This window comes from Typopeltis vanoorti, chromosome 5 (genome assembly GCF_054136105.1).
Source record: "Typopeltis vanoorti isolate ZY-2024b chromosome 5, IOZ_Tvanoo_1.0, whole genome shotgun sequence".
Taxonomy (NCBI): Eukaryota; Metazoa; Arthropoda; class Arachnida; order Uropygi; family Thelyphonidae; genus Typopeltis; species Typopeltis vanoorti.
In genome coordinates this window covers 128,691,834-128,713,967 of record NC_143553.1, presented here as the reverse complement: position 1 = coordinate 128,713,967, position 22,134 = coordinate 128,691,834, and the positions used below count along the sequence as shown (strand labels likewise).

The window sequence follows — 22,134 nt, the reverse complement described above, 5'->3', positions numbered from 1 at the left end:
GTGAGCAAGTTGCTCAAATATGACCTTCCCTTGGTAAACACATGCTGTTCATTGCAAAGTATAGAATTTTTATGAACTCATTTCTGTACATGAGCTCTTAAAAATTCTTCACAACTCCAAAGATACTGTGAGGGTCAAAACTTAGATACATCAGTCTTTGCACCACCCTTGCCCAATGGGATTATCACACATTCTTTTCAATCCTGTGAAATCTTCAATTTTTGACGACTCAAATTATGTAGCCTGGTCAGAAAAAAGCAGCCAATTCATTACAATTTAGCATCTGTACTGATATCCCATCGGTCCCCATTCTTGAATTCTTATTCAGTTTGTGCAACAGCTCTAGTACCTCCTCATATCACTGAGTTTTTTCATCCTGTGAAGAGGTAGCAATGAGCTCAATGTCACATACACCAGGTTGATAGATTTTAGCACAATGGGTAATCATTACTTGAACAATCTCTTCTACATCAGTCAATGTATCATCTACATTCAGCAGAGTTATTTTTTTGTACTCATTCTTTCTTTTACTTGTAGAATAATGATAGAATTCTTTTGGGTGAAGAATTATAGTTGTAACTGGCCTGCTCCTTATAATTTTTATAACTCTGCTTTTTTATAATTATGCACTCCATAAGGATGACATCAGTTTGCTCAGATTCTTGACACCAAATAAAGAAAATCCATTCAAGTGTGGACTTTCCCTTAGATTCACTAAACACATCCAGAAAGTTGCATCCATTCCTTCGATATAACATATGCATCAAATTATTTGCCATCATAGCCATTAATTTATTTTTGTAATATCTAGGTAATATACTAATGATTTTCATTAGTATATTACCTCTCTCACTCTTAACTCTCACTTCTTCCAGTATCTTTTCTCATACTGAATTTATCACTAGTTAAATCATATCTACTAAAATTCCCATCTCTTTTGCTTTTCTTTTCTGTTTTTCAATTGCATTTATTATATTTTTGATTTTTGTTATGGGAAAACTCAAAGTAATAACCTGGTCAACAATCATTTGTTTTATGATCTACTTTACCTATTTAATTTTCATTACGCAATATCTTGCATAATGAGACACAAGAAGCATTATTGGTTACATAATCAGCAATATCAAAATGTCAGAAATGATAATAGATAGTATACAGAGGATCTGAAATAGAATCAGATAATTACCTTTTAATTGGAAAAATAAAATGGGAATCAAGATGGAAAACAACAAAAAAGCACAAGGAAAATAAGCATTTTGGATCCTTCAAAGTTAGACTTTTGGACAACAATAGTATTAAAAACTTGTACCAAAAAAGAATAAAGAACTGGATGACAAGTATAAAAGAAAATCAGAACATAGAAGAAGAATGGTCAAACCTAAAAACCATAATGACAAAAGCTGCAAAAGAAAGTTTAGGAACAAAGAAAAAGTGGCCTTAGGGACTGGGATGACGAAATTAAATGCATTATTGAAGAAAAGAAAAGAAAAAAAGCATATAAAAACTGGCTCAACCTAAAACCTAAAAACAATAGAATCAGAAATCGAACACAGCAGAAAAAGAGCAATAGCAAAAGCAGCATGCAGGAGAATAAACAGAAACAGATGGAACAATTTTGTAACAAAATTAGAGAGAGACTGTACGCTCAAAAGACCTAATATATATATATAAAATCCTTAAAGATCTAAGCAATGAAACTAGAGGAAAAGTAGATACTAATACCATTAAAATAGAAACATGGCAAAATTACTACCAAGATGGTATGATGAAAACATTCAAAACAGAAAACCACCCTTTGTAAACATCTCAGACAACTTGGAAAACATCACTCTAGAAGAACTAACAGAAGCATTAACCCAAAGCAAAACAGGAAAGACTCCAGGAGAAGACAATATAAACTTGGAACTTATCAAATATGCAGGACTTGAATTCTCGCTCAGGTTACTTAAATTTTATAATATGATCTGAAAAGAAGGAAAATGCCTACATGATTGGACCAAAGCAATAGTTATCCTCCATCTACAAAAAAGGACACAAATCTTATTGTAACAATTATTGTGGAATTAGCTTACTTAGTACCTGTTATAAAGTATATACAAAAATCTTAGTATATGAACTTAAACGTATAGTAGACCCAAGATTAATAAAGCAAAATGGATTCAGAAAAGGCAGGTCTTGCATAGACTCTGCATTTATGCTAAAAGTACTAATCGAAAAACACAGAGAAATGAACATAGAAACACGCATAGCTTTTATAGATTATACCAAAGCATTTGATAAAATTATCAGAGAAAAACCAGGAGAAGACAATATAAACTTGGAACTTATCAAATATGCAGGACTTGAATAACTAATTAATTATAATATATTTACATTATATAATAATATAATAAAAAAAAAGGTGCTTAAGGGTCAAAACTGTATAACTGAGAGGAGACCTCCACATAGCCTTTAAAGGAATGCGGAGAACCGACCAGGGCTTCTGACCTAATGTCCAAACCTCACCTTCTCGTGGTGCACCCTGTTGGGTATCTACTTGGATACTGAATGAACGAGGATGGGCTGGCAATTTGGGATTTAGCCGACCAAATTGTATTCCTATTGGTTAAACCAAAATACAAAAATGATAGTACAACATGGCAAAATTTCATGCCAGCTGGGGCATCGCCCCGTTAAACAAGGCCCCTGTTGTTTTCCCCAGGGAACAAGGGCGAACAGCGAAAAGTCAGCTACTGGAACAAATCTGAAAACACACCCCAACTCAACATCACCAGAGTTAAAGATCGGTACTATCAACATAAGAAGCCTGAATGGCCAAGAAATCGAGCTAGCTGAGGAATTAGATAAGTACCAGATCGACATAATAGGGGTGACTAGAACAAAAAAGACCAAAACTGGTGAGATCTTTCTGAGCAATAAATACAAAATGTTATATTCAGGCAATGACAATCAAGGAAAAGAAGGGGTAGCCATAGTATTCAACACAAAATATGAGGCTAATCTTCTTGAATGGCAGTCAGTCTCAAGTAGAGTAATGTGGGCAAATATGAGAATGGGGAACTGGACAGTGAGACTTATTTGTGCCTATGGTCCCACAGAAGGTTCTACTAAGGTAGAAGCGGAGGAATTTTTTGAGGCTTTAGAAAAAGCAGCTGACACAATGAAAAAGGAAAAGTTGGTCCTTGTTGGGGATCTAAATAGCAGAGTAGGAAATGATTGTGAGACATACAAAAATATTTTGGGAAAATTTGGAGAAAAGAGCAAAGCTAATAATAATGGCAAATATCTGTTGGATTTCTGCTCAGGACATGGACTGGTTATTACTAACACCATGTTCCAAAATAAAAATGTGCATAAATTCACATGGAGAAGCGGCAAGGAATAAGAAAAGTCTCATTGACTATGTTATTGTTGATAGTGATGTTTTCTCCCTGGTGCAGGACACCAGAGTGTACATAGCATTTGAAATTGGAAGTGATCACTATTTAGTCTTGAGCAGGATAAAATTGAATTTCATATTGAAAAGAATAACATGTAAGAAAGTTTTAAAGCGAATAAAAGTTGAGCAGCTCTCAGATGTGAACTGTAGACTAAAATACACAAAGATTATTGAAGAAAAAATGAAAGAGTTTGAGAACAGGACTCAAACCTTGGAGATTCAGTGGCAAACTCTGAAGAAAACATTGATTGATTCTGCCAGAGAGGCATGTGGTGAGGTTGTCTGCAAGGATAAAAAAAATCAGAACTCCCTGGTGGACACAGGAAGTTAAAGAGGCAGTGAAGGAAAAGAAGAAAGCATATCAAAGTTCCTGGCAAATAAGTCAGCTTGTGCTCTTAGAAAATATAGAGACAAATGCAAGAATGCTAAACACTGTGTAAAACTAGCTAAACAAAAGTCATGGGAGGACTTTCTCAAGAATATAGAAAATAAATATCAAGAAGGTGGCAAAATATTCTGGAGGTTGTTGAAGAAGCTTAGGAATGGAGGAAAGAGTGCTGTAAAAGGAGTTAGAGATGATAAAGGTGACATGAAAATGAGAGAAAAAGATATCCTTGAAGTATGGAGTAATTACTTTGAAAAACTGCTAAATGAAACAAGCAGTGATGACAGGACTGTTAAAAAACGCTGACCAGGCATGCAGTCAGGAAATCATATCCATACTTGAAGTAGAAAAAGCCATCCAAGTCTTGAAATGTGGAAAGGCAGCAGGAGTAGATGATATTCAACCAGAAATGCTGAAGTATGGTGGTAAAAGAGTCTTACATTGGCTGCACTGCATAGTTCAGAAAGCCTGGACAGAGGGACGAATTCCCGATGATTGGAGTAGAGCTCTCATAGTACCCATATATAAAAAGGGAAATAAAACTGAATGTGAGAATTACAGAGGTATTTCCCTACTGAGTGTTCCTGGCAAGATCTATGCAAGTATTCTTGAGAAACGGTTGAGAAGAATTATGGAAGAAAAGCTTGGTGAAGAACAAGCTGGATTCAGGCCAAATAGAGGCTGTCAGGATCAGATCTTCACTTTATGACAAATAGTCGTGAAAGCATGAGAATATAACAAAGATCTGTATTTAAGATTTGTCGATTTGGAAAAGGCATATGACAAGGTGCCAAGAGAGAAGCTATTCAATACGCTACAGTTATATGGTGTCAATGGGGCATTATATCAAGCAATACTTAGTCTTTATTAGAGTTCTAAGTCAGCAGTTAGAATTAAAGGAAGTACAGGAGATGGTTTAATGTTAAATCTGGTGTGAGACAAGGATGTACATTATCCCCTCTGTTATTCATTATCTATATGGATCACATAATGAAGGAAAGTGGTATTAAACATGATATCAAAATTGGAGATGTTAATATCAGCTCTTTGCTTTATGTGGACGATGTTATACTTCTAAATAAATCCACTACAAGTCTGCAAGATTCTCTGACTAAATTGAATAGCTGTTGTAATAGATATGTTATGAAGGTCAGCAATAAAAAGACAAAGACAATGAAAATAGGCAGAATCATTGAAAATGTCAACTGTGTTGTGAATGGAGAACCTGTGGAACAAGTAAAACATAACAAGTAAAACATTTCAGCTACTTAGGGACGATTTGTACTGAAGATGGTAAATTAAATATTGAAATAGACAACAGAATCAGCAAAGCTGGTATGGTGGGAAGTCAATTGAATAAATTCATATGGAATAAGAGAGAAATTAGTCGAAACACTAAATTAGCTTTACAATACAGTGTTCAAACCAGTTTTAACTTATGGATCTGAGAGCTGGGTCAGAAGTAAAACACTTGACCAAAGACTAGAGACTGCAGATATGAGAGTCCTGAGAAAGATTATAGGTGTGAACAGATGGCATTAGTGGCAATATTATATTAGAAATGAGGATATTAGTCGAAACACTAAATTAGCTATATACAAGACAGTGTTCAAACCAGTTTTAACTTATGGATCTGAGAGCTGGGTCAGAAGTAAAACACTTGACCAAAGACTAGAGACCGCAGATATGAGAGTCCTGAGAAAGATTATAGGCGTGAACAGATGGCATTAATGGCAATATTATATTAAAAATGAGGATATTAGGAAAGAACTTGACATTGTCAGCATCCAGGAATTCATTAGCAGAGCTAATCTCAGGTGGTATGGTTACTTAAACAGAATGGGCGAGGAAAGATTAGCAAAACAAGTGTTCTCTGCCAGGTTGGCAGGAAAACGACCCAGAGGAAGACCAAGATATAGGTGGATTGATATGGTACAAAGTGCCTTAGACGATAGAAATATAAGATCTGATAATGTTGGAGTCTTGACAAGTAACAGACTTATTTGGAGGAAAATTGTAGATAGGAAGTTAGTGATGATGTAATTTTTTTCATGTGGTACTGTCATATCCTGTACACCCCTTGATGGTACATGGCAGGAGTTTGATGATGATGATGAGATAATAAAATATCTGTGAAGTACAATTATTCAACATCAAGCTGGAAACGAATAAATAGAGGAGTATGTCAGGGTTGTGCCACTCTCACTGTTTTTTTTTAATATATACATAGATAAAATCATAAAAGAACGGAAGATAAATAATGAAGGAGGACTCAAGATAAACCGTAACAGCAGATTAGCTACTCTACTTTTTGCTGATGACCAAATAATCCTGGAAACAATGAAGATGAACTACAAAAATTATTATGCAGTCTAAATAATTTGATAAAAACATATGGTATGGAAATAACAACATACAAAACAAAAGTCATGGCCTTCAAAGGTGATAATCCAATTAGAAGCAAAATAGTACTAAACAACAAAATAATAGAGCAAGTAAATACATTCAGATATTTAGGATGCACAATGTCATATGAAAATGAAGCGATATAGAATCAAAGATATCAAACTTTTTAAATGCCTGTTACAGGCATTATAAATAAAATTTTGAAATCCAGTTATGTTCAAAAACACACACAAATAAGAATCTACAATACAGTAGCTAAACCTACCTTACTTTATGGCAGTGAGATATGGACAATAAAAAAAGCAGATAAAAGAAGAATTGAATCATCCGAAATGAAATTTCTGCACAGAACTGATGGAGTCACAATAATGGACAAAATGAAAAGCAGCGAAATCAACCAGAAATAAACTTGGAATTACAACCTCCCTAAATGAAACAGTTATTTGCTATAGAGAAAAATGGAAAGAACACATACTGAGAATGAATAGAAGTGAATACCTAAACGAATTCTAAATTACCACCCAAAAGATACCAGGTGCAGAGGAAGATCCTTAAAAAGATGGAGTTGAGTCTGGAACGGCCACTTGGCCTATAAGCCTGGAAAGGAAGAAGTAATATCTTGCCTGCTTCCATTCTTCATTGTTTCTTACTCTTCTGCTTAACTTTGTTGTTCTCCCTATGTTCCTTTAAATGCCACTCAACCTTTTGTAATTTCCACATCAGGCTATTGCATTTTAATTTTGCAGCTTCAGTGGGACAATCCTTCTGGTTCTCAACTTCACTCATCCTGTTGATGTTTTTTTTCTTATGCATTTTTGGTGCCATTTTAAAACGCTATGTAATATTTCAATATCTCGAAACTATTGTGAAAACACCAAATACATAAATACTTGAAATTCTGCATTAATATAATACAAAACACTAATTTTCTAAGAAAAAAACAACAAGCACCAATTTTATAGGAGCACTAAATAAAATGTCCACTCACAATGTTGCCTTGAACCCTCTAACTCTCTGAGCAACTTATGGACTAGGTTTCTAACACAAAAATATTTTCATGGAAGGTTATTGATCTCAGATGAATATTATCTCTTGATAATAATAATTACAATATATTCTTGTTTTCCTGCCATATCTGCTTCTACAAAACTCTACAAGAAAAATTATATTTTCTAATGTAAATATTTGTTTTGTACAGGATAAGTAATATTTTAATGTTACCATTGTGGTAAGGTATATTTGCTTCTTATTCACTTATGTTTAAGGATTTTTAGCTTTTTTTTTTTTTAATTATTTATTTTTCCAAATTAGGAATGCTTACAGATGTTAGATCAGCAGTTTCCTGGTAGCTTGAGAGTGCGTAAACTAAAGGCTATGAGATTTGAGGCATTAGAAAGGCAAGCAATTTTGTACTAGAATTTTCTACATATTTTATGTACTCTATATCACATTATATAATAATCAGTCAAATCGGAATTGCTCTATGAAGTAGTAGTCTCTTCCTCCCCTCCCCAAGTTTGGAAACATATTATGCTGTCTGTTTAGTTTGTTTGATTTATAGTCTTAGAATAGTAAGCCATATTATCTTATCAAGGTACCTTGTTTATGTTATACAAGGTACTATTTACAGTGCTCATTAGCAAACAGTTATGAACTCAACCACTATAACAAATTATGAAAAAAGTCCTGCCACAGTGCTATTCTAAAGTAAATTCACTATTGCAAACTATCCTGTAGCAAACTATTCCTTTGTATCCCATACAAAGTATAGTGAGGGGTGACTGCATATCCTGTTGTCTTTCTTAATTTGCAAGTAAATTCCACCCTTAATACAAAGTTATTTATGCTATTTTCATTTATTTAATGAAAATTATATATATCAGTGGCATTGCATACCCATTTTGGTTGGGTTGTGCTGCCATGGCTTATGCAACCCACGCTACAAAATTCACGTAGGTTTGATTGTATGATTGCATTTGTCTGTATTTGATATGATTACAATTTATATGATTGCAATTTATCAATGTATACAAGTTTTAAGAGTGTATAGCACATCGGCACTCATCTTAATTGGTCAAATGCAATTAATTGTAGGATAACTTTGAATTCTTTAATTTATCAATTAATTGTAACCAAATCTGCACAGAGTGGAAGACAATGTGTTATGTTAAGATACTGTATATTAGAAAACAGTAATGAAGGAGAATGCTATATTTGGTTGGTATATTTGAATTATTCAAAATTGTAAAATTTGAAAGAGGAGGACAAGACTTACCTCCTTCTACTACAATACTGTTTCCCATTGTAAATATGGGCAAAAAAGTTATAAATTTATTGAAAACTTGTCTGTATTATGTATTAAAAATTACCTACCACATCAGTTTACACTTCACGCACGCAAAACCAATGAAACTCAGAAAACAAAAACAGCAACTCATGACAAATGACAACATTCAATTGGATTGGTTGACACGATAACCAATCACAGCCTCAAGTGCTTTTGTCTCAGAGCTCACCCTACCTCACCTTCTGAGCAGTTTAAAACTACTATAATGCTAAGAATTTAACCCGTACATCATCTGTACATCTCTTCAAAGGTTTATGTATTTTGAACGCACACCAAGGCTATTAATGCAAGTGTAATGCAAAGTTTACATATTGAAAGTGTCCTCTTCATGAAGCATTAGTATATTGTGTTTACTTTTAGGAATCATGCGAAGTCTGGAAACAATTAGGGGAGTCTTTAATGGTATAAATGCAAAAACATAATATCAGTGATATTGATATTAAGTGCCACACCTAGCAACCCAGAATATTCACCCCTGATATATGGGGGGCAGTCTGGAAAGTTCTGATAAACACCTAGAATGAAAATGGTATTAAAGCAACTGATGCTACCTCAAGAAAGACCCTACCGAATTATGAAGGTATCTTATTTTCTTATATTTGCGTATGTTCTTGTGGTTATATCAGTTGCTTTAATATCATTTTTGTTCTAGGTGTTTATAAGAACTTTCCAGCCCCCCCCCCCCCCCCCCCACACACACCAGTTTAGTATATGGAATAAAAATTATAGGATATAGAAAATGTTGGTGTGCATAGGAAAATTAGGTTCTTAAAGTCATTTGTTCTCTCTCTCTCTCACACACAATTTCATTCAGATTACCGTATTTGCCGGCATATAAGACGCACTTTTTTTCTTTGAAAATAGGTCTGGAAAAAAGGGTGCGTCTTATACGCTGATACTCAGTTTTTTATTACTTTCATTTCTTGAAATTTTCTCTGTTCTGAGTTATGCGATTTCTTTCTTGCTTCCTTGCAGTGTGTGAGAGCATTCCAGTTACCAGAATACATTCTAGTATTCCAGTTATGGATAAATAACATTTGGTCTAGGCGCTGTGGCGGACTGTTGAAGAAGCCTGCCCTGATAGTATGGGATCAGTTTCGTTCTCACAGATCAGAAGATGTTAATAATAAACTCAAGAAATTGAAACCTCAGCTGTAATTCCAGAAGATCTAGCTACTCAGCATCAACCTTTAGATGTCTGTATTAATAAACCATTCAAGGAATTTGTGAAGGGGAAGTTGAACACTGCATCCAGAAGAGTGCTGGATGCAGTCTTCAGATTTTGAGGTTACACCATCAGGAAGAAGGAAGAGGCCTAGCATTTCGCAAGTTTGTGAGTGGTTCAAAGCTTCATGGGATGCTCTGAAAACTGAGACAGTGGTTAAATCATTTAAGAAGTGTGGCATTAGTAATGCACTGGATGGTATGCAGAGGACAATTTGTTGTATGAGGACTCAGATTCTGATTTGGAAGAGGTTTCAAATGTCTCTTCATTTAGCTCTGGAGATGAATTTCTGGATTTTGATGAAGAAGATTTAAAAGGTGGGTACTCTTTCCTAGTTAGATTAGGTATTTGTTGAAAGTAATCTACTTATTACTTTATATTTGAAATACTGTAAATTCATTATAATATTCAGTGATCCAGTTTTTTTCCTAAAAAACGTGTACAAAAAAGGGAGTGCGTCTTTTACGCTGGCAAATACGGTAATTCTGATCTGAATATATCTAATTTAAAATGTGAACATGTATAAATACAAGCAATAAAATATGTATAGACATTTGCATATTTTGGACTTGGTGAGACTTTGAACGCTGTGGACAGACCGCACAGTTAAATAAGAAAAGGTTGCTGATATTTATTTATTTGTATATTTTTTAATATCAATCCTACACAGCACATGGAAGAATCTGAAGTATATCATTACTGTGTCTGGAGTGCAAGTGGGATTGGAAAAGAAATCTTGACATTTTTCTTGCAGAGTTGGAGGTTGTAATGTTGGAGAATGCCTCATGAGAAAACTGTTCCAGAGGAGAAAGGTGGATGGAATAAAAGAGATGAGAAGCAGCAGGTTTGGTGTGTTTGCATTTGACTGAAAGATGTTGAGCAGTTTTGTTGCTCGTGTACAAATCCAATACAATGATGGATTTCATCTTTTGAGCAGTGTTTACCGAAGTAGCTGTAGGAAAAACAGCACATTTGTGAGATAGTGATTGAAATGAGAGAGGTCATCTATCAGTCAAATTGCTCTGCTCTGGACAGTATTGTTAGGATTTTAGGTGAACTACCACCCAAAGATGCAAACAGTATTTTACAGACTGTGGATTTGCAATTTGATCCTGTTGATGAATCAAAAGCAGCATCTTGAATGGAAGAGAACATCTAGTTTTTGTAGGATCCAAAAACTTAGGCTGTTGGTGTGATGTGTTTAAATGTCAGTCTGCGGGGGGGGGGGGGGGGTGTCATTCTGTCTAATGATGTGTGTGTTACTGAGGATAACGGTAGGTGAATTGAGATCCCTTTTATAAGAAAAATAGGTAAGACCATGTTTTGGTTTCATGTTGAAGGTGACCAGGTTATCCTTGTCCTATTCAGGGATGGCATGGCAATCTGTGTTTAAGGCCATGTTGCATGATTTTGAAGCTTGGGATGTTTCAGCACTGCATTTTTCTTTTTCCTGCCATACTGCCAAGGAACAATTGTTTTGATAACCTTTCCACTCCCATTCTGGTTAAGTGACTATACCAGCTTTGATTAGCTCTGCTAACAATGTTAAGCTCTTTCCTAATACCCTGATTTTTAATGTAATTCTACCATCAATGCCATCTGCTCACTGCCTAATCTTTCTCTCTCATCTCTGTGGTCTCCACTTTTTGATCAAATGTTTTATTTCTAACCCAGCTCTCAGATCCATATGTTAAAATTTGTTCGAACACTGTCTTGTGTACAGCTAATTTAGTGTTTTGACTAATTACTCTTTTATTCCATATAAATTTACTTGGTTGACTTCCTACCATACCAGCTGAGTTGATTCTGTTGTCCATTTTCATATTTAATTTACCATCTTGACTAAAAATTGTGCCTAAATAGCTGAAATGTTTTACTTGTTCTGTATGTTCTCCATTCAGGATGCAGCTGATATTTTCAATGTTTCTGCCTGTTTTCATTCTTTGTCTTTTTATTTCTGATTTTCATACCAAATTAATTACAACAGTTATTCAATTTAGTCAGGAAATCCTGCAGACTTGTACTGGATTTATATGGGAGTATAACATCATCTGAATAGTAAGTTAAGATTACTGTCTCCAGTTTTATATCAGGCAAAGTAATATTTAATTAGGAATAAACAAAGCACTGTGTAGCTCAGTGGATGTGGTGTTTGCACTCCTCAGCACTAAACCACCCGAAGGTAGACTTGGAGTTCGAGCCTAGTCGCTGGCCAGAGGGACTTTTTTCGAACTGGTTTCTGAGTAGTCAATCTCTGGCACAGGCAAGCGGTTTTTTCCTCCCAGAAACTCTGGTTTTTCAGGCCATAAACTCGAGAAAATCGACCGTAGAAGCCACACTATTTCAGACATTAAAATATTGTGTTAGGGTTATGGACCATGAGATGGCAGCACTTAGTGGCTGCCTTCTTCACTGCTTCATAAATCCATCCATATAAGTGCATTCCACAGATCTAGCAACTGGATGGCACCTTCCACATCCTCGAGGAATCTAGACAACCAGATCCACACACACACACACACACACACACACACACACAGCAGTACAGATGTAGCCCTCTAAAGGGCTACATCTGTATCATCAATGCCCTCTAAAGCCTCTCTATCCCTGCCTATCCGTGTGCTTCCCAACACCAGTGCAGTCTAATGAGCAATTTCAGCTACTCCTTAAACATGCCTCAAAACCTCAGCTCACTATCCACACTCATCCCCAGTCCCACCAACCTTCTGCATTCCAGTTTTATCAATGCTAATATAGACCTTGATATTTTCATTCCAAAGTGCATGATCCCACAGTTGGCCAGTCAGATTGTCCAAGTGTGGGATTACTGGCCACATGCAGGATGGCTATTTCAGCTAGGAAAAGTCTATAACTTTTCCTTTTGCATCATCAGCCAACAGAATACCCCCCCCCCACCTCTGCAGCAAACTAATTACTGAGCCCTGCAGCACACTACTCTCTGACATCCATCTATCAGCCACCTTCTCACCCACATCACAAGTCCCACATCCAGCCACCCCTGCTTCAGTCCACACAGCAGAGCTACATGTAGCATCCTGTCAGATGTACAAACAAAGATCAGCATCACCACTGTGCAACCATATCCTTTTTCTGACTCAACCATCACTTTATTACACTTTATTACTTAAGGGTGGACCTTAAGCAAGGCTCACCCCTCACAAAACCATGCTTCTATAGAATCTATAGAGCAGTGATGGCGAACCTATGACACACGTGTCAGCACTGACACACTTGAGGGTTTCAGGTGACACACCTTGGATGTTGAAAAATATTGGTATTCTGATGAAAAAACTAATTTCAGTTTATTAAATTAATTGTATAATATGAATTCTAGGTCTACCTACTCACTGATGAGACCTCAAAAAAGGTTGAAACCGGTCTGAGTAGTGACCTCTTCTCATAATGTAAAACAATATATATACATCTCTTAGGAGCTGGGCTTTACATTATAAGAGAATATTTAAGTTAGTGACGGAGCTTGCTCCACCTTTGCATGGAGTTGCCCTGGTGTTGTACTATCCAAGTGATCATTTACACTTGGGCCTGCCGATAGTTTTTTCGGCATGAAACTCTATGGATTTCGATCCAAGTTTCGGACCTGGCTATAAAATAGAATGGGATTTACCATCCCCCTTTCAATTAAAAGAAGAATTATCATGGTGAGGTCAGCAATGGTGCAATTGCAGAAAATATGGAAAGACAGAAACATTTCTATCACCACTAAATCAAGACTGGTCAATAGTTTGGTGTTTTCAATTTTCATTTATGGTGCTGAATCTTTGGACACTCAGCAAGAAAGATATGAACATGATAAACAACTTTGAGATCTGGTGCTGGAGAAGGATGTTGAGAGTCTCCTGGATTGACAAAAGGTCTAATGAAAGTATAATAATTCAACTAAAAATCAAGAGGCAGCTATGTGACATTTTAAATGAAAGAATTCTCAAATATTTTTTGTCATATTTCAAGACATGAAAATGACAACTGGAAAAACAACTTATCATCCAGGGCAAAGATGAAGGACAAAGAAAAAGTGGAGTCCCAAAACCAAGATGGTTGGACCAGATTAAAAAGGTAACCAGACTTTGGAGTTGCCCACTGCTGCAACAAAAGACAAAAAGAAATAGACTTTTGTGGCTAGGATCATGCGTCCTCAGACATGAGGAGAATGAGCAAGAAGAGAAATGTATAGTTAAATATCTGCATTATTCACATATGAATCCTTTGCACATGTCACAGCTGATGAAAAGAATAGACATGAATGTAAATAGATTTGTTACAGTCAAATATAAATATTCAGTAATATTTATAGTTGTGTGGTGTTACACCCTGATATCTTAAGAATGTAAAATTCTCAGTTTTCATGGTGTAACATGAAGAGCAAATAAATTAAAAACCCTGCATTAAAGCTAAAAGATGAATTATTTAAAAGAAAAAGAAATATCCTTGCATCCAATAAAATATAAAGGTGTTTGGTTGAACTAACTAACAAAAAGAAAGACTATATTAATGTTATAATATGATATAAAAGAGAAAATTTATCTATGTAAGACAGAAAAGGATTAGTCATAAGAGATGGTATGTGAGAGGCTAGAGATTAAAATATTAAGTAAATTCATAGAGAAATTTTGAAAGGGGATTAAGTTAGAGGCTAGCACAAGAAAAACAACAGAAAATCGCTTAGGGTCAATTCCCGGATTGAGACTTCGTTACGGGCTCGCCGATCAAATGACGTTTGGCAGAAAAACGGCACCCTAATTGGTCGGTAAAGTCAAGTCAAGGAGGGGGGCAGAGAAAAGAAGTTAGAGAAGGTGCCGTTAGGAGAGAAAGGGTATAAAAGGGTTAGGAACCCCCCCCCCCACACACACACACGAGGTTTTTTTAAGAGGAGACTCTTTTTTGGGTTTTGGTTCTGTTCCAGGAGAGTTCTTCGCGAGCTCTTTCATATGGATTTCACGGTGTTTTCCTGAGTGGCGAGATAGGGGTTATATCTCCGTCGTCACACACGGAAACGAAAGTGAGCAGGATTTCGATTCCGTACTTCCTATGAAGTGAGGAATGACTATATGGCATTCCTCACTTCTTAGGAACGCATTCCTAAGAAGTGAGGAATGCCATATAGTCAAAGAAAAGAAAGCATATTCTTTGTGTTTCAACTCCAGTGTCAACTACGAGAAAGGGAAAGAAGTAAAGAAATCGATGTCCACGTCGCGAGTTGTACAGCCGTTATATAGATGATTCAAAGTGTGTCCTAAGTTACGAGAGGTTAAGACCGTGTAAGCATAGTTCAATTCCAAAAGGAACATAGGAGAAACAGATTATCGGAGAGGTTATACCAAGATAGTTCGATCAGAAAAAGGTAGAGGCCCATATGGAAAATTCAAGAAAGAAAGGTACTGTAAAATATATCTCGTGTTAACTAAGATTCATCTGTATTAGTTATCATTATTCTAATACTGAACTGTTGAAGTGACCAAGAAAACAATACTAGGACTTTAGTATGTGACAGAATATAATGAAAGTAAGCTTACTAATGTTAATATTATATGAGTAATTAAGTGTCCTAAGAATTTTGCATGTCTAATATATTGTATAAGAAAGTTTAATTGTCATAGTTATGTGTCAGTGCAGTAAATGGTTTAGTTAATCTACTTAAGTTTGGATAGTTAAATAGTGTGAATTAATCTTATATGTCCGTGTCAAATGAATTTGTGTTGAATGTGTATGACGGCATGATCGTAATACCCATTATAGGATCATAGCTTAATTATTTATGATAAGCTAATGTCAGTTTGTAAATATTTAGTATAGCATTGAATTGAGTAATAACTAATATTTGAATTGTACCATGTTAAGGAATTTAATAAACCTTTTGTCCAATGATAAAACAGTTGTCTGAATTTGCTGTCCAATGCACCACTTGAAAAATTACAAACCTAATCACGCGGGAAATTAATGTGTTAAGAAACGAGATAAAGTGTCACGACTGCAACATAGTTTCACTTTCAGACATATTTTAGTTCTTTCTCCTTGTTTTTGTATATAATATCTTAAACTAAATGTCTCAAAAGGCGCAGCATAATACAAATATTAGGGATACTAAGGGGGGGAATTAACTTAAGTATTAGTAAAATTTTGGTGATATCTCGAGCATAGATAATAGTAGAACATAGATAAGAGGAAATTACTAGATAGAATAAAATTCGTAAAATGGGACACAACAGTGGTATTGTGGTTTGTGCATTATTGACCTTGTTGTCTGAGTGATTAGCATATTCACTCTCTAACCAGTAGGCTGCGGGTCCACATCCCACCATAAACATGGATATTTCTAAATTCTCTTGAAGTGGGAGATGAATTTTGCCACCCAATGTTGATACTACTTCCTCACATTGAGGTTTGAAGTGAAGCTGCTTGAAAACGTTCCATGTTTGGTCTCTAGAGAGCAGCATTTCTGGACTTGTAAAAAAAAAAAAAAAAAAAAATCAATTAAATCACAGAAAAAAAAATCTAAATTTTTTTTTTAAAAAAGTAGAAAATATCCTTGGCCTATTCATTGCACTATAGATGTACAACCTTTTGATGGGAATCGCATTAAAAATAAATAATTACTTTGATAGGAAATGAATTACATGGCATTCTATAAACACTAGTTATGCATATGAGAATTTATGAAGGACTTTGTTTTGGGCGGAAAAAATGGGAAGGTTGGAACGTTTGTTTTGCAAAAAATATCTTACCAATATATCATTAGCAGAATGTGTAAAAATTAGCCTGCTCACCTGAATCAGAAGGGACATGTTACAAGGTCAAGCGAGCTGCCACCATATGCATGGCATGTGAAATATAGCTCAGTGTGAATGTGTTGTCAAGATGAGTGAGTGAGTTACTTTGACAAATTGCATCTTTTTTTTTTTTTTTTTTTTTTTTTTTTTTTTTTTTTTTTTTTTTTTTTTTTTGATAGCGATATGCTGGTGGCTGCTAATTTATTTAGTCATGAAATGAAACAGTAATATTGCATTTGGCATTTTGGAATTTTCTGACTGTCACGAGCTATTTAGGAATTTTTATTTCCTCTAAGTGTAGCATTTAATATAGGAGAAAAGCCCTTCAGAACTTTCATAGAGTTTAGCTTCAGCAACTAAGTTTCAACATTTCTGTGTGTTAGTTCGATATGCTAAATTGAGGAAAATAACTCTGATTCCTGTCTTGTAATTTCTGAAATGGCTTTTTTTTTCCAGAACTTTGTGCAGTCATCATGCAAGGGCCTATTCCTACCAAAAGGAATAGCAATAACATTTGGTTTAAATGATGTTGATTTGAACAGGTAGTTGTGGAAAGGTTTTTTGCTTGGTTACAAGGAGGTAAGTTATATTAGACAAATTATATTCTTCTTTTAATCCTTTATCCAAGCGTACACAAACAAAGTTTGCACATAAAGTATCTATGTGACTAGTTGCTTACATATATGGCCTGCTGACTTCACATCATTTTGCTTAAGTATCCAACATAGCACACTCCCTTTTAGACAGTGGTGCACCCAGGGAGGAGGCCAAGGGGCCCTGGCCCCCCCAAAAAAGAAAAACGAAAAAACACTAGAAAATTTTCCAAAAATCTTTTCCTAATTAAAATGATTTTTTTTTTATTTATATTGTGTCGTGTCTTCTATTTCTATACTACTTATGAATTAGCCGTCACATAAGGTGGAAATACCTTATAGCTCTTGGGAATCACAGCCACTGTTGAATGTGAGGCGAACGAAGTATTGCTCCGTCGGACCAAGCGCTACTTCGTTTGCCCAAGCTGGGCCAAACGAGATCCAGGGTATCATGTATTGGCGATCACTGCAGATACTCAGTCATAGTTCGTATGCAATGCGTAGTGTGTATTCTCAAATCGTATACTTAACTCTCTTCCCCCCCCCCTCCCCAGATTAAATCTTGAGTGCTCGGCCCCCTCCAAGATTAAATCCTGAGTGCGCCACTGCTTTTGGATGTGTATATTGTGTGAAGTCAGCCTCTAGTTTGAAGGATATTTCAAAATATCTGGGTAGAGGATTAGAACAAGAATATAATTTCTTGTCTAGTATAATTTATTCAAACAGGTCAAATTAATCCAATTTTGTTTGCCAACTACTTTAAGCAGTGATCGTTAATGCAAAAGGCAGACTTGAAATGGGAATGTGATAAAAAAATCTGTGAATAATGCATTTACTTAGTTTTATAAAAATCCCAACTGCTGTAGCAAATTTCATTGCTATTCTGAAAATGTACGCTAATGAAAATGCATTTCATTGTTTGATCCCCCCCCCCCCAAAAAAATAATAATAACGGAAACTTATTGGTATAATTAAATTTGAACTTAAATATATTTTTCTAACTTGGTATTTAGTTTATGATTTTACTTTTTTTTCCTCAAAAGTAAACTCTTTAAGTAGGATATGAAAAAGAATTATATAGTTATGATTATTATAAGAATTAAAATAATAAAGATCTTTCTTGTTTTAATAACACAATCTTGCATTAATTCAAGCTTATTGATTTTGTGAAAACTTGCTTGTTGTCCAAGTAACTTTTTTCCTTAACCACTCAGAGAATTTTTAAGAATCTCTGTAGCTTAGTTGGTATTGATGATGTCCTTTGGTTTGAAAGAGAACTTTTACATGAGCTTTTCACTTGAAGGTGAGTTCACTGGTCTCATAGAGTAGTGTGTTTCATCCTGCAATACAAAAACACAATTAATAGACATAATACACTGGCCTCATAGCTTTAAGATGCTTTAGCCATAATTCCAAACATCAATGAACTTTTTGTAACCTTTTCTTTCACTGGTTCCCAAGATGGCTTATATCTCAGGCATGGATAAGCAGGTTTTTCCTTCCAAACCTTACTTTTTTCGTCTTGTAAACACAAGTAAATTCAGCCATGCAATCTTTGCTATTTAAGACAAAAATAATATACTGTTTTAGGGATCACAAAATGATGCACTTGTCTGTTTCTTCATTGGATGCCATTTATAATTAGTAATCTTGTGACAGCTATCGCTGATTGGTTACTTGTGGAGTCTGAACTGTCCCCCCTTGGTTTCCAAAAGTTGGATATGGCTAAAATGGCCATATATCCTTTAGGGAATAAAAGACTTTAGCAGATTTATTTATTTTATGACATTAATCAACATTAGTTTTCAGTCTTGCTATACCAACTGTTCATCTTCATTTATCTCCTTTTTTTGACATATGTAATAATTTCTCTTTAACAGTATTTTCAAGAATATAATCTACAAATGTGAGAAAAAGTAATTGGCATTCTTTCCATAATTTTTAGCCCATTCCCAGTGCTGTTCTATTATAGATACTGAACTTGTCATGGGTGATGGGCTTTTGCTTTTAAAAAAAAAAAGTGTGTGTGTGAGAGAGAGAAAGCTATTCAGTGGCTCAATTAAAGCAAATGGTTTGATTATATGCAGGGCTTGAAATATGTGCTTGTCAGCTTGTCCATGATGAATGAGAGTTTTTAGTTGAAGTACAAAAACAAATCAGAAAAAGAGTTTCAGTGTTATTATAATGTCAATTGTTTTATGTCATAAATAATTTTTGTATGTTTACCTTACTTAGTGCATCCATTGGGGAATGCTGGTCATTACAAATACCTGTTTTCTTGCTTATCACTATAGTAGAATATGATATGCACCCATTATTTATGCCCAATCACACAAGAATGCAACTAGTTAATCACAACGTGATAACCTAAAATTGATGCGCAGCAGATAGCAGTCATTAGCTTATTTCTTACCCACTGATGGAATATGCAGAATTTGATCATTAATGGTGGATATTAAAACTTGGAAAGTTTAGAAAGAAGTATTTATTTTCCTAAAATATGTCTTTACATTGAATCTAACCTAGATGTTTTTCAATTGTTTTCTGAGTTGCCATCATGACATCACTGGTCCTGTCCATCTTATAATGTTTGAGCCAATCAGATTTCAGAAACTCATTAATGTAGTTATGTGCATACACCTAAGAGTTTTATTTTATTGAGAGTTTTTATGATACTAAATGTTTTCAACATTTGCTTATAATGGCAGAGAAGAAATTGTTTGCTTTTTTCCATAAAGGTGATTCAAGACAAGTGTTAGAAGCAAAAATGTGGTGTGTAAAACAGTATTATTAATAATAAATAATAATATTTATCAGACATAAAATGCATGAATTTTTTCTTTATAGGCAGATAAACACTCTAGTACATAAGTAGTTAACATTTGTTTTAACACTGTTGTTATGCAGGTGTAAAATTAGCCATAGCATTAATAAAAGTATAAATTGACCAGATCCAGGAATAAACATGTGACTGTGATATACTGTATTAGGCAACCCTAGTAGAGTACACCCAGAATAATATCTGATGAGTAAGATATTTGCCTGACTGGCAAGCTAGCACAAAATTTTTCTCAAGTCCTGATTATACTCGAAAAAAACTAATTAATATGTTCTCTGTTAGTGGATCTTTTTCAGTTTGTATTAAAGCTTTAGTTTAAGACTAAAAAGAAAAATGCAAATACGTGAAGAAATAGGTCAGAATGACAAAAATACATATGAGAAACTTGTTTAATAAAATATGCATATATTTATCATAATAGGTATGAAGATGCTTTGAAGTTATATGATTCCATTCTTCAGCATGATGAAGCTAATTCAGTAATTTATAAAAGAAAAGTAGCTGTGCTTAAAGCACAGAACAAAATACCTGAAGCAATTAAAGAATTGACAGATTATCTGAAGAGGTAATTAATAATACTGTCTTTATTATAACATTACTAATATTTTTTATTATTTATTGTTGTATCTCTATATTTATGAATTTATGTTGCACATTTTCTTAATTCTCTAAGTTTTTTCCCCCACTTCATGATTGAGACTATAATCTAGCAACATTTAATTTACTTCCTGTTTGTCCAGAACTACCAGTGACAGCCCTGTCCAAGTGGAAGTAAACTAATTAGGCCCTAGCCAGGTATTTATGATCAAAGATGCATCCATCCCTGGTATGGTTTTCTGTTTTGCAATCAGGAACTTAGTTTTGCCAGGAAAGTAGTGATGAAGGCAATCATCCATTCCCAGTGCATGCTGTGCAATTTTTTCTTATTAAAACATACTTTAGTGTTTTTACTTTAAAAACCACTAAAGATATGTTTTAATAAAAAAAAATTCAACTGTTTTCTTATGTACTTTGAGAGCTACTATGTATTCTTTCATGTACCATTTCCTTTACATGTTAAGCTTGGTGTCCTATTAGAAATGAGAAACTTGTTGTCTCATAAACCTAATATCTCCATTGTTGGTCTGCCTGTTTTGAAGGGATAAAAAAAGTTTCTTGGGTTAAAAAAAAACCTCACACCTCTGTATAAAATTAGCTAACCCCTTTCTGTGGGTTAGCTAGTCTCATATGGAGATAGCAGGGTCATTCTGGTGTCATCCTCCAACATGACTACTTTTTGGACAAAGAAAGTTGTAATCATTTTAAGACTTTAGTTTCTGAAATGGTGAAAATAATGTCACCCAAGTGCAAAGTTCTAAATTTCTTCTTCATATAAGCAATGTCCTTTAGGCATATAACAAGCATTATGGTGTGTTCCAACTTTATTTCAAGAGTCATCTTTAAAATGGATGTGCTGACTAACTGCGATAGTGTAAACTCTGGAAAATTTTGAGGTCAGTTGATTAATATTTTTCCTGTTAGTGGTCTGCCAGATATATTGTATACTGAAAAATTTACCTTTGGAATACTTTCAGTAGTATTTATGTTTTGTGACTGGAATGATGGTTTTGGTTCCCCATTAAGGGTGTAAGAATCTTGATCAGACTCAGGTAAACTGAGTTACTCTTTGGCAGAACGTTTCCTCCGGCCTGTTTTTATTTGTGCAAACAAACTGACTGGAAAACAAAGACACATCTTGGTTACATTATCATATAATAAATATTGGCTCCAAATTTGGGCTATTGTATTTTCTAAATTGAGCCTTCTAAAATTCGGTTGTTAGTAACTTATATTTAAATGATCATTTTCATCTCCTGCATTACTTTTATGAAATAATAAAAATCTTTCTGCTGGCTTTTTTTTGGTTATAATATTACTTCAAAAAGTTGACATTCTGGATAAATCAGTAATAACTGCTGTTTTATCTTTTTGCAGAGGGAGGGGGAAGCATATTGGAAATTTCCCTGTCACTTTCTGTTTTAATTGTATTGAACGTATAAAATGGATTCCATTTTATACGTTCTTTGAAATTCTAGTAAAAACATCTTGTATATC

At 34.7% G+C, this 22,134-nt stretch overlaps 1 protein-coding gene across 1 annotated transcript in view; it reads left to right on the top strand.

The window, feature by feature from the left end:
• LOC150106808 (ER membrane protein complex subunit 2-like) overlaps positions 1 to 22,134 on the top strand; it is a 166,848-nt gene that overhangs the window by 82,149 nt on the left and 62,565 nt on the right. Inside the window, exons 4-5 of the mRNA XM_090393485.1 lie at positions 7,542 to 7,627; positions 20,462 to 20,605. Coding sequence (XP_090249611.1) covers positions 7,542 to 7,627; positions 20,462 to 20,605 — 230 coding nt within the window. The remainder of the gene's footprint in view (positions 1 to 7,541; positions 7,628 to 20,461; positions 20,606 to 22,134) is intronic.